General features: G+C 38.4%; 1 protein-coding gene across 2 annotated transcripts; it reads left to right on the top strand.

Moving 5' to 3' along the window:
• The first annotated feature begins 3,817 nt into the window (after positions 1 to 3,817).
• Positions 3,818 to 12,224, top strand: LOC131313120 (DNA replication licensing factor MCM2). Of its 2 annotated transcripts, XM_058341245.1 has the most exons (17): positions 3,818 to 4,145; positions 4,293 to 4,471; positions 7,390 to 7,568; positions 7,685 to 7,871; positions 8,012 to 8,231; positions 8,332 to 8,539; positions 8,622 to 8,756; positions 8,852 to 9,043; positions 9,185 to 9,357; positions 9,448 to 9,636; positions 9,720 to 9,836; positions 10,133 to 10,217; positions 10,300 to 10,452; positions 10,547 to 10,672; positions 10,777 to 10,959; positions 11,402 to 11,563; positions 11,885 to 12,224. In XM_058341245.1, the coding sequence occupies exons 1-17, from the start codon at positions 3,901 to 3,903 to the stop codon at positions 11,999 to 12,001; spliced, it is 2,850 nt and encodes a 949-aa protein (XP_058197228.1). In that variant the 5' UTR covers positions 3,818 to 3,900; the 3' UTR covers positions 12,002 to 12,224. The 2 variants fall into 2 exon arrangements, 1 of the variants encoding a protein (XP_058197228.1); XR_009196074.1 differs by lacking the exons at positions 11,402 to 11,563; positions 11,885 to 12,224 and having other exon boundaries at positions 3,822 to 4,145; positions 10,300 to 10,456; positions 10,777 to 10,917.
• Positions 12,225 to 13,698: the final 1,474 nt, after the last annotated feature.

Raw genomic sequence — 13,698 nt, 5'->3', positions numbered from 1 at the left:
AATTTTTTATGAACACTCCAAACAAATTTGAAAAAATTAAAATCCTAAAATCTGCAAAAATAATTTTTCGTAAACATCCACAAAATCCATTGAACTGCTTTAGGATTCAATTTGGCGTAATTGAATTATTCTTCTGTCCATATGGCCTGATGTTTCAATTGCGTGCCTTGAATGGGATGACAGTAAAATAATAGTTTTAGTCCTTCCTTGTCATGAAGAACTCATTGACCTAGTTGGCAGCATTTGCAAGTGGCAACCGCAACTAATATTAGTATATTGTGGTCAGGCAGAATCATGGAGAGCAGAATCAGTCTTTGTAGCTTAACTAGAGGAACAATGCTGCATGTACATACTTCCGTGTTCAGATTCAAATAAATGCATCTAAAATTACCCGATGTACATGATCCTCTTAAGTATTTTGTAAGATTTACATGTAATAAACGACTCTGAACTCGTATGTATTTAGGTCTGTGCACGGGAGTCAGTTTACACAATCTTTTCGAAACTACATTGTTCAGGACCATGGCTTCATGAACCCCTTAATTATTAGAAGTCATGGGTTCTGACCTTGGCAAATGAATGATTAATTCAGGGCTCATTTTGCATTGAGATTATTGTAGAGGGCACCGTCGGTAATTGGGACCACAGATTATGGAAACAACAAAACAAGGGGACTAGTGTGTGCCAGTGTGGATTGTCTAAAAAAGTGGAGAATTAATGGCACTCGATTTTCACTCTCTCATAAATTCTTCTCTGGATGGAGATTGACAGAGAAATCAAATTCTGTAGACAATATCGACAAAAGTAGATGTTCAAAAAGACAATATAAGTTACCCTACTTTTTATTTAATTCACTCTGCTTTAATCCAACGCCATAGTTTCCGTTTCGTTAATGTTTTTATTTTTTAAATATTTATTTTTTGCTTTACAAGACAGATCATTCTTTCATAGTACTTATTTTTCTTAGCAGAATGGGACCAAAGTCCCAATTTATTGGTTTCTCGTTGTATTCTAATCGAATAAAAACTTACTTATATTTATTTAATTCATGGTACGTTTTATAGGGAGTGCAATTTTATGGTGGGATACACACCATTTCAACCAATAGGCTTAAGTGGAGAGTGAACAAAACCCAACTCTTTTTTTATTTTATGGAAACGACCAATTTTTGCGGTACAATCTTAGTTATAATTCTTCAAGATACCTTGTGTTGTCGTTCTTGAATTTTGTACTGCGCTTGCGCTCTCATTCATTGCTCTCGCGCATTTAAGTAGTTTAAGACGCGTTTCAAAAACGTTTTCACGCTCTCAGTTGCCCGCGCGCACGAATTATACGATTTATGTACAACTACATATAATATAATAATATCTTGAATGGACTGAATATTCTCTTGAAAAAGAAAAAAAAGTGGAACTGATCTCCCAATATGAAACGTTGAAAGCCTTGTGGAAAATGGACAAATCCACACATCACGTTACCCCCAACCCGTCATTTTCTAAACCCGTCATCAGTGGAGAACCAACCTAAACCCACCATCTATTTAAAAAATAATAATACACACACAAGTTACACAACCACACGTACCCATGTAAACCAATGCATAAACTAATCTAATCTCTCCGGCCCACTGATCACCATCTCAAAACCCTAATCTCTTCTAGAAAAATCCACTGCCAAACTCCAAAACAAAAATAATGGCCGCCCAAACACACCCTCTTCACTTCAGTACTCCCACCCTCACTAAAAAGAAGCCGCCCAAACCCCATCTCTAAACCAACCACCTTAACCGTCAAGTGCAAATCCAATATCTCCGGCCGCAAGCTCCGAGCCGCCGTCATTGGCGGCGGCCCTGCCGGCTCCTCCGCCGAGGCCCTCGCCTCCAGCGGAGTCGAGACCTTCCTCTTTGAGCACAGCCCCGACGCGGCCAAGCCCTGCAGCGGCGCCATCCCCCTCTGCAGGGACGGAACCAGAATTTTGTAAACACGGGGGGCCAAAACTACAACAACAAGTATTTTGAAATTTCAATATTTGTTTGTTTTAGGGAGAAACTTTTTTATATCCCAGGTATACAAGGACTCTTAGTATCCCTTTTCGATCCGTTTTCAATTTTTAGGCCACTTCCCGAGCACAACTTGATAATCGGCTTTGTTCATTTTGTAGGGCTTGACGAGAACATTAAACCTGTCAAAAATTATGATTATCGGACTTTAGTAAATATATAATCGGCAAATGTGAAAAATGCCATAAAACAAAAATTGGGTTCTGATCTAGTGTGTTTTTGGATCCAATTTTTGTTTTTTTGCATTTTTCACATGTGCCGATCATGTATCTACTAAAGTCCGATAATTATAATTTTTTGCAAGATTAATGTTCTCGTCGAACTCTACAAAATGAACGAAGCCGATTATCAAGGTGTGTTCGGAAAGTGAACTAAAAATTGAAAACGGATCGGAAAGGGATACTAAGAGCCCTTGTATACCTGAGATATACAAAAGTTTCTTGAGGGGAGGTTTTTTTGGATAGAAGAGGAATAGAAAGAGAAAAGAGATTAATAATTGAAGAAAAAACTTATGAGAGACCATGAGCAGAGAGTGAAATTGAATTTTGGAACCCAAAACAAACACATTCTTAAAGCATTTAAATATTTAAATGACACCCAATACAAAATATAGAAATCTTTAAAAAACAAAAAAGTCACTAAAAATAATATTAAAATTAAGAAAAAAAAAAACAAAAACAGAAACAACGTGGGGGCCGTGAAAGTCCTCGTGGTGGCTCTGTCTCTGCCCCTCTGCATGCTCGACGAGTTCAACATCCCAATGGAGCTGATCGATCGGAAGGTGACCCAAATGAAGATCATCTCGCCCTTTAACCTCACCGTTGACTTTGGAAAATGGGGAGACATAGTACTATAGTAGCATTATCGAAATATATATATTCGACAAGATCACAAGCTAAAACAAGACAAACTGACAAACTTATCCACGCAAAGAACTAGAAACTAGTTTAAAGGACATTAGTTATTCATTCTATAGAAAGAAAAAAAAAAACTAGTTATATATAATGTTCAATCAAATTTATTTTTTGGTATTTTTTCACACGTCTGAGTATACAAATGATCTATTCGAATCATCATAGTAAAGTAAAACTTGGCTAGGAGTGTAAAACCATAAACTTTGCTGTGATCTTTAAGATTGGGTTATGGTGGTGAGCCTGTTCCTAAAGGGCTTGAATCCCAACTAATTGGGCTTCCAATCAGTTTGGTCCAGTTATGGACCGTTTGCGGGCTCTTCCCTGGCTCACAACAATGATCGAAATCGTTCACTTTTTAAAGCTCGTTGAGAACATCGACCACGTCAAAAATCAATTTGATCGGATCCCGTTATATCGAAACGCATTGATCTTCATATAATTGTGTCAAATAGGTTGCAATCCAGTGTTTCACATATTTTTTTCTTACAAACTTAATGCATTTCAACGTCTTATCAAACGGTATTCAAATCAACGTGATTTTTGGCGCGATCAATGTTCTTGATGAGTTTTAAAAAGTGAACGATTTTGATCATTATTGTGAACCCGGGAAAAGCCAAAAAAAAGTCAATAACTGGACTAAACTGGTTGGAAGCCCAACTGATTGGAATCCAAGCTGGTCCCTGAAGGGCCAAGCCCAAACCAGTAGGAATAGTAAACTAGTAGTTGAGGTGCCACGCTTGCCTACATTTGGCGCCAAAAACTTCCCGCCAAAACGAAACTCCCGCCTCCTGGTAACAAAGTAAATTGTGTGCCCTAATTTTAGACCCCTTTTTCCAAATATCGTCGATTATTGGTACTGCTATCTTTCAAGGAAACCAAACAGATAAAAAAAAAAAAGCAAGAAGAAGAAGAGGAGGAGAAAAGGGGATGGCTGAATCATCGTCATCTTCCTCCGGCGAGCGCGGTAATCTTCCTCCGTCGACGCCCGATTCTCCCACCTCCGTTGGTTTTAACACGGATCAACTTCCACTGAACACCAGCCGCACATCCGAGAACTACTCCGACGAGGACGAGGCCGCCGTCGATCCCAATGTCATTCCAGAAGAAGCTGACCAAGTGGAGGAAGAGGAGGAGGAGGAAGGAGAGGATCTGTTCAACGACAATTACATGGAGTAAGCGATTCCTTTTCTTTTTCCTTATTACATGAGTTCATCTCCTTATATGTGCTATTTCTATGTCGAATATGTAATATCAAGAAACACAATAGGATGGATCTGTGTTTGATTTTATTGTTATCTGTGAAATGGGGGTATATGTAGCGATTATCGGAGGATGGATGAACACGATCAGTATGAATCAGTGGGGCTGGACGAATCCCTCGAAGACGAGAGGGATTTGGACCAGATTATGGCTGATCGAAGGGCTGCCGAGTTGGAACTCGAAGCCAGAGATGGCCGCGTCTCTCAGCGAAAGCTTCCCCACCTTCTCCACGACCAAGGTAACCCTAACTAACCACTCTGATTTGATTTTTAGAATTCCGTCTCATATATGTTCTGTACTCAAGTTCTGATTCTATTGTGCGTTTATTTTGGAAGAACTTCTTTGTTTATACCAAGTACAATTCCTGAATTCCTATTTTGTCAAGTTAGATTTGATGGGGCACCCTGCAAGTGGCCGGTGGACGGTGGGATTGGTATGACACAGGATTAGTTGAAGTGCGCGTAAGCTGGCCCGAACACCTTAGTTATCAAAAAAAAGAATCTCTTACTAATTTTTTTGGTCTTGAGGTGCAATTTTGATTTTTGAAGCCAGTAGAAGTAGAGACCTATCGATGAGTCTTGCTTAGCTGTACATGTGCATGTGGTTGATATTGTTTTTCATCGAACCTTGTGGCCTTTGAAGTAAATTTTCTAATATTGTTTTAAGTTGGTTTGATTATTAAGTGCTTGCAAGTTTTCTCTATGTGCTTCAGGGCCTAGTGCCCACCCACGACAGTTGTACTTAGAGTTTTCAGGAAACTTGAATGCATCTTCCTAGTTAAACTATGAAAGATATTGAGGTGTACTGGTCTTCAATATTCATTCTCCCGCAAAAAATTATGAAAGATATTGAAGGTATGCTTAGAGCATTGGCAATGTAATAATCAAAGTGAATAATCAAAACTTGCCACGTCAGCTTTTGATTATTCATTTAGAGGGTTGCTAAAGTTAGTAATGTGAAGTCCCACATTGTTACTTTTGATTATTCAAATGCCCAAATTTGATTATTGGTTAGGAGGTTGCTAACTTTGATTATTACAATGTGAGCACTTTTTTAAGAACATATTGTTAACTTTAGCAATCTTTTGATTTTGATTATTACATTGTGGATGCTCTTAGTGCTTTTCTCTGGAAAGGCGTGGATCTAAAATCTTTTGGTGTGAAAGTGGCTTGGTCTATTGTGTGTCTGCCTAAGAAGGAAGGTGGTTTGGGTTTCAAAAGGCTGAAAGATTGGAATTGGGTAGCCACTTTAAGGCATTTATTGGCTTTATGTAAGAAAGAAGATATCTTATGGGTTGAATGGATTCACTCTTATGTGATTAAAAACCACTGTATTTGGCCAATGAACCTTCCTACTGACTCCTCATGGACTCTCAGGAAGATTTTTGGGCTCAGAAATGAAGGTCAACAGTTTATTCTATCCAGGGTTGGTAATGGCTCCAGTACCTTCCTTTGGCTAGACAATTGGCATACTCTTGGCCCTTTATTTCAGAAATATGGGGATCGTGTCTTTTAATCTTGGCAGATCTCGTCATTCTCTAGTTAACTCTAATATTCATCATGGTTCTTGGAGGTGGCCAAGAAGTAGGCGTTCTATTATTAGAGAGATTATAGCCAATACAGACCCAAATCTCATTCCACATGTTGACAATGAGGACTCAGTGATCTGGACTCTGAATGCTTCTGGTTATTTTTCTATTAAGTCAGCCTGGCAAGCTTTGAGATCTGAAGGCCCAGAGGTTTTTTGGTTTACAATGGTGTGGTTCAACAGGCATGTCCCAAGATGGTCGTTTATTTTGTGGTTGGCCTTGCTTGGTAGGCTTTCTACTAAGGACAGGCTAATAACATGGGGTCTCCTTAATGATTGTTCCTGTGTTTTGTGCTATATGGTAGTTTGAGTCCCATTCCCACTTATTTTTTGACTGCCCTTTCTCCTCTCTTATTTGGAAGGCTATAAAATCAAAATGTGATCTAGCTTTACCTGACTGTGAATTGTTAGCTGTGGTGCATTGGGTTCAATTCACTACAAGGATAACTCTGTGCAGTCCAATGTTTTCAAACTTTGCATTGCTGCCTTCGTGTATTACATCTGGAAGAGCGCAGTGGAAGAGTTTTTCAGCAGGTTGGGCATGACTCTACTTCAGTGGAAAGATTTGTCGTGGAGGAATTTAAAGCTTGTATGAGTTCTTGGAGACGGGTGCCTAGGACTGCCAAGAACCAAAGCTTGATTCTAGATTGGGGTTTTCCTGTAGAGGTCCTTTGTAAAGCCTAGTTTGGCTTCTTTGTTTTTTTCAGAGTCTTGTTTTGCTACAGCTAGGGCTTGTCCTAGTGTAGAGGTCCTCTAGGCCTTGTCCTTGAGGTTTTGGGCTTGGTCCCTTTTATAACAGAAACTGGTTCCAAAAAAAAAAAAAAAAATCTTCCTAGTTAAAGCCCAGCAATCTATGGACTGTTTACAATAAGCTGAAGTTAATTACTAGGTTCCCCGTTCCACTTTCCCTTCTTAAAAAACAAGTACTTATTTGTAACTTTTAAATTTAAAAATAATATATTTATGAAAATAATTTTTCAATTTTTTTCGCATCTTTCAAAAGATCTTGTTGAGATCTGTCAAACAAGATCCATATTGCATAAAACATTATTTCTTAAGGTTGAAAAGTCCAAATAAGTACTTATTTTTTAAGAAGGGAAAGTGGAATGGGGCCGACCTAGTTTGTGTACTAGGAAATGTCAATCCTATGCTGTTTGGTTTGCTTGGATAAGTAAATTTAATGGTTTCACAAACGTGAATACAATAGCAAGACTCCTATAATAATGGTTTAACTAGATGAAAGTACAAAGCCATTGTCCATAGCAGTAGGCCAGTTGGTTTTGGATAAGATTTCCAATGGCTTTGCAAATCTTTAGCTAAATGTTGGTTTTGTCAAACCTTGAGCCAACTTAGGATTGGCCGTGTTGACTAGAATGGTCGTGAACAGGAGTTGGGAGCAAAGGTTAGTCCTTAGAGCAGCTCCGGGGGTGAAGTTGGCTGGAAAGTCTACAAAATAGGGCTGCCAGTGAGCCAAATACTTTTGTATGATTTAGCTTTTAATAGGATCGTCACTTTATGGTTATGAGCTTGATATAAGAAAAAATTGTGAAACTTGACATTTTGTTGCAGATACGGATGAGGATAACTACAGGCCTTCTAAAAGGTCCAGAGCTGATTTTAGGCCTCCCACCACAGCAAGAAACGATGAGGATACTGATGCAATGCAAAGTTCACCAGGTAGATCACAGCGAGGACACTCAAGAGACGATGTGCCTATGACTGATCAGACTGATTATGAACAGTACGAGGTGTCAAGTTGCCCATAAATCTTATGTGAAGTTCTTCTAACCATTTTGGATCAGTTGTATGAAATCTTGGATGCATTATGGACTGAAACTTCTAACCATTGGACTGTCTTTTGTAGGATGAAATGGATGAAGAAGGTGAATTTGAGATGTATCATGTCCAGGGAACTTTAAGGGAGTGGGTTACTAGGGATGAAGTGCGCCGCTTCATTGCCAAGAAGTTCAAGGAGTTTTTACTAACATATCACAAATCAAATAATGACGAGGATATAGTCTATGTGAGGCAGATAAATGAGATGGTCTTAGGTAAATCTCTTTAGGTGTCTTCTTTTAGTTTTGAAACTTTCAGAATTCTACCATTTTACATGCTTCTTTTCTGTTATTTACTCACTTTCCAAATTGGATTGATCTTGTACTTTTCTTTGCTGACTTACTTTGGTATGTAGCTAATAAGTGTAGTCTGGAGATTGATTACAAACAATTCATATATGTCCACCCCAATATTGCGATCTGGCTAGCTGATGCACCTCAGTCTGTGCTGGAGGTCATGGAAGAAGTTGCTCAAATTGTTGTCTTTGAATTGCATCCAAAGTACAAACAAATCCATCAAAAGATCTATGTCCGCATCACCAATTTGCCAGTTTATGATCAAATACGGAACATAAGGTAGTGGGGAAGATAGTTAGGATTTTATCAAATACCAATTTATGTCCATGAGTTACGATTTTATAAAATTTTTATCACTTATGTCCTTGTTACTTTCCAGGCAGATCCATTTGAACACCATGATCCGTATAGGGGGGGTTGTGACTCGACGCTCGGGAGTATTTCCTCAGCTGCAGCAGGTAAAGTATGATTGCAGCAAATGTGGGATGATTCTTGGACCATTTTTCCAGAACTCATATTCGGAGGTCAAGGTTGGTTCATGCCCAGAATGCCAGTCAAAAGGACCATTCACTGTCAATATTGAGCAGGTAAATTATCTCTAGATAGTGTTGATTGAGGAGGAAAAATCATGAACCAAGACTTCTGACTTTCTTCCATGCATTGCTGCAGACAATTTATAGGAATTTCCAGAAACTTACCCTCCAAGAGAGCCCCGGAATTGTGCCTCCAGGTCGACTTCCAAGATACAAGGAAGTGATACTCCTCAATGATCTAATTGACTGTGCTCGCCCTGGGGAAGAGATCGTAGAGCTCTGACTTGGATTTATAATTCTTTTGTGGTTATTTGGGTTAGTGATTGTCTTCTGATTTTCTCTCCTTTGTTCCATGTATTCTTTTAGGAGGTCACTGGCATTTACACAAACAACTTTGACTTGTCTTTGAACACAAAAAATGGATTTCCTGTGTTTGCCACTGTTGTTGAGGCAAACTATGTTACAAAGAAGCAAGACCTCTTTTCAGCTTACAAACTCACAGAGGAGGACAAAGAAGAGATTGAGAAGTTATCTAAGGATCCAAATATCGGAGAAAAGGTGGTTTTGCTTAGTACTTCTTTCCCGATTACAGCATGATTTTGTGCAGTCAGAAGACTCAGAACTTTTTTGAGTTCTTTCTCTAAATATTCAGATCTAACAAATTTCTCATAACGTCTTTCATTTGTTGCCAAACCTCAGATTATCAAGTCAATTGCCCCCTCAATCTATGGCCATGAGGATATAAAAACTGCAATAGCTCTTGCTATGTTTGGAGGTCAAGAGAAAAATGTCAACGGGAAGCATCGGTTGCGTGGGGACATAAATGTGCTCCTGCTAGGTGATCCGGGAACAGCCAAATCTCAGTTTCTCAAGTAAGAGATACCCCTAATTCACAGTTCATAAATGAAGTGACTTGGTCTCTTAAACGTGTCAAAATTTGATTGTTTGATATTCTTTTTAAGGTATGTTGAAAAGACTGGCCATAGGGCTGTCTATACAACCGGGAAGGGAGCTTCTGCTGTTGGGCTAACAGCAGCAGTGCACAAGGACCCAGTCACACGAGAGTGGACACTTGAAGGAGGAGCCCTTGTACTTGCTGACAAAGGGATCTGCCTTATTGATGAGTTTGACAAGATGAATGATCAGGACAGGTCGATAAATACTCATACACGTGTCTATGTTTTTAATGTTCTAAAACATCCAGTTGATTTTGGAAATGGTTATTGTTGATCAGGGTAAGCATTCATGAAGCAATGGAGCAGCAAAGTATCAGCATATCAAAGGCTGGGATTGTCACTTCACTCCAAGCTAGGTGCTCTGTCATTGCTGCTGCAAATCCTATTGGTGGAAGGTATGCAAAATAATATGTTATATGATCGTACACCATGTACATGATCAATGATTTTCCTGACTAGACATATGAGCCACAATATGCTGTCATTTTGACAAATTTTAGAGAGAAAGAGAGATTAATCCCCAATGCTCATACTTTGATCCAACAACCGCCATTTACATGATCAATGATTTTCCTGAGTAGACATACGAGCCATAATATGCTGTCATTTTGACAAATTTTCTTTTCAACTTTTTCCTTTTTATATAAGTTCCATCGTACTCTGGTATCTAACTAATATTTCTGTTTTCCAGATATGATTCATCAAAGACATTTTCGCAGAATGTTGAATTGACAGATCCAATTGTTTCACGTTTCGATATCCTTTGTGTCGTTAAGGTTATTATTCTCATCGAGTATTTACTTCTGGAACCTATTAAATGGGACATGTCCAATACGTATGGATATTGGTTGTTTGCAGGACATAGTTGACCCAATCAAGGATGAGATGCTTGCGAAGTTTGTAGTTGATAGTCATTTCAAGTCCCAACCAAAAGGTGCTAACATGGAAGATAAGTCCGGAACCGATTTCCAAGACGAATTTGACCCCTCTGCCATGCCACTCGATACTGATGTCAGTAGGAGTCCTTTTCTAATTTCACCCTGTTGTTTCGAAAATGCTTGAATATGTGGTTTATATAAGGCTTATCTGTTGTTTACGCACACAGATACTCCCTCAAGATTTGCTGAAAAAATACTTAACTTACGCCAAGTTAAATGTAGTCCCAAGCTTGCATGATGCTGACTTGAACAAGCTCCAAGAAGTTTATGCCGAACTACGGAGAGAATCTTCGGTTAGATCCTCTTCCACCTTTTTTGGTTCTAATGATAAATCAACTATTGGCAATTTCTTGCATTTGTCGTCTGATGATATATTGCGTGATTTGTATGTTGGTAGCATGGGCAAGGAGTTCCTATTGCGGTGAGGCACATAGAATCTATGATTCGGATGTCTGAAGCACATGCAAGGATGCACCTCAGGCAGCATGTTACTCAAGTAGATGTTGACATGGCAATACGTGTCCTGCTTGACTCATTCATTTCAACACAGAAATTTGGGGTCCAGAAAGCTTTGCAAAAGGTACTGAAAGATCTCGCAATGTATCATTCTTTTATGAACTTACTGTCTCATCTCTGGTATTCTTCAGACTAATTCCTGTGTGGATCAATTTCCCTAATTTGATGTTTACTTGCTGGATTTTTGTTTATTTGAGGTCTCGTAATCCCTTTTCTGGTATTGGTTGGTGAGGCTTGAACATTAAATAATGATGTTACCATTGTGGAGTTAAATCCCTCTTTGAGAGTTTGAGCTTCAGTATTTTTGGTATACATTTCATTCCTGATTCTTCAGAGTTTCCTAGCTTGGTACTAAAATTATCATTCTGGGTGAGCATTATCCTTCAGTAAGTTCTTATTGGGTGTCTAAACGTTCTAATATGGATTTATGCAATTAAAAAGGACATGAAGGGGGTTATAAACCTTGCAAGTGCTCTAACAGTTCATTATTGGGTATTCTTTTGCAGAGCTTCAAGAAGTATATGACTTTCAAGAAGGATTTCAATGAGTTGATCCTCCACCTGCTGAGAGGTCTCGTGAAGGATGCACTGCACTTTGAAGAAATCATATCTGGCTCTACTTCAAATCTTTCCCATATTGATGTTAAGTTGGAGGAACTCCAGAGCAAGGTGCATCACTCTCCGAGTGATTTTTGTTGATCAAGTAGTTCAAATGTCATTAAATATTGAAACTGTGCAAAAGGGTACCCATTTATTCAAAGAGAAACACAATAAGGACTACATCCCCAGACAACAGTTGAAAACTGTTGGTGCAGGAAATTTTGAAAGATACCAAGCGGAGCCTGAAATTTGTCAAAAGATTGATAGTTTTGGTTCCCTCACTATAACCGCATCAAATTTGCGGAAGGATGGGAAAGACTGAACTCTTCCAAATAGCTCTCTATTGCACATTTCAAGTGTATTGACTTGTTATGATGTCTTTCCTTGCAGGCACTGGATTATGAAATCACGGACTTGAAACCATTCTTCTCCAGCACTTTGTTCTCCAGAGGCAGCTTTGAGTTGGATGAAGAAAGAGGGTTAATACGACATCACCTTTCCAGATGATGTTAAAGTATCAAGATTCAAGAACAATAATTGTGTATGCATCATAATGGGATGTTAATGGTGTTGGAGTCTCATATTGGACTTGGAGTGTTCAATAGCAATGCAGATTGATGAAAACAAAAGGTAGGTCATCAGCAATGAGCAAACAACTTATTTTCCGGGATTGATGAAATCATCTTGTATACAGGATTTTCATGTTTGCGTGCTTTCCTTTTTCGGCATAATACGGGAGTTTAGATAGAAAATAGACCAAAATGCAAGCCAGTGTGTCAAGTACACCAGAAACTTTCGCCAAAGGGTGTCAAGACTAGAGATAGCTCTAAAATACGTTACAAATGCATCACAGTTCCAAAGCTAGGCAAAATCTATAAGCAGCCACAAAGTGAACAGAGCAGTCACTATTAACGTAGGGCCTGTTTGTTTTGATGGGTTTGGAAAAAAAGTGATAAGCTAACAGCATGGGATTTGTTAATACTATGGGGTCTACTTTTCTTTTTAACTCAGGCGTATTAGGGTGGAGATTATATATAGCTTTGTATTGCTTTTGGTTAGGATGGAATAAGATTTTGAGAATTAATATTGGCGGTTGATGGTTCGGGGATTATTAATCCTAGGAGGAAAGTGGGATACAATATAGTAATTAGTGAAGCATATGAGGGATCATCGGCCCCAATTTGTCCCAACCACAATTCAATTTCACTCCCCTTGTTTGTTTATTCGATATGTTTTCTCCTAATCCAATCTCATCTTCAATCCTCCCAAACAAACAATCCCAAATATGGTACTACTTGTAAAAACTGTGTTATATGACTTTGGAACCGGGGGATGACAGGGACGCAGCAGAAAAATTCAACAATTACGTTGATTTACTCATAGTAGATGGCAAAATCAATATTCACGAGAAGTTTTTTTTTTTTTTTTTATCAAATTACAGTAAGTGCGCTTAATGAACTCTATTTTAATTGGGTATACACTTCATGAATTGCTGTTAATTTATATAGATAAAATAACAATAATATTCAAATGAACTTAGTCATTTACAAAAATTGAACGCAATAATCTAAAAGAAGTTCTTGTATAATAGAGTGAATCTGTTGGAACATAAAATATTTCTACACCCATCTTTCTACTACTTCCGTTTACCCCCAAATGTGGCCAAATTTTATAAAGGGGATTTATTGATGGATGGCCTAAAATGTTATTTTTGGGCCTTAAATTGAATTTATAATGGACCACAACTGGATTGAATTGAATTTGGAAGGGCTAAATTGATTTTGGAAATTAATGGGCCGCATTTATTTTGGAAGGGTTGAATTGATTTTTGGGAAAAATAGTGGTAACAGGTGGTCAAGCGTGGGGAGAGAGACAATGTTTGAGATGGGCGCAAACTATACACCCCAAATAAAGGGATGTGCACGGTGTGCCCTTCGTATTTTGAGTCATAAAATTTCGTAAATGACCACAAAATTTCATAAAAATAAGCCAAAAAAAATCGTATTTTGAACCATAAAAAATTCATAATCTAGAGCCTTCTTTTTTAGTAACCACCACAAGATTCACAAATAACAACACAAAAATCGTAAAAGTAAAAAATCATATCCTAGAGCCGTCATTTTGGCACAAGGTTCGTAAAAGTAACCACAAAAATTCATATACAAACAACCACGAAATCTCATATGTTGAGCCACAAAATTAAA

Source organism: Rhododendron vialii, chromosome 13a, assembly GCF_030253575.1.
Source record: "Rhododendron vialii isolate Sample 1 chromosome 13a, ASM3025357v1".
Taxonomy (NCBI): domain Eukaryota; kingdom Viridiplantae; phylum Streptophyta; class Magnoliopsida; order Ericales; family Ericaceae; genus Rhododendron; species Rhododendron vialii.
The sequence above is the reverse complement of the archived record's forward strand: the minus strand, read 5'-3'. Positions and strand labels throughout refer to the sequence as shown.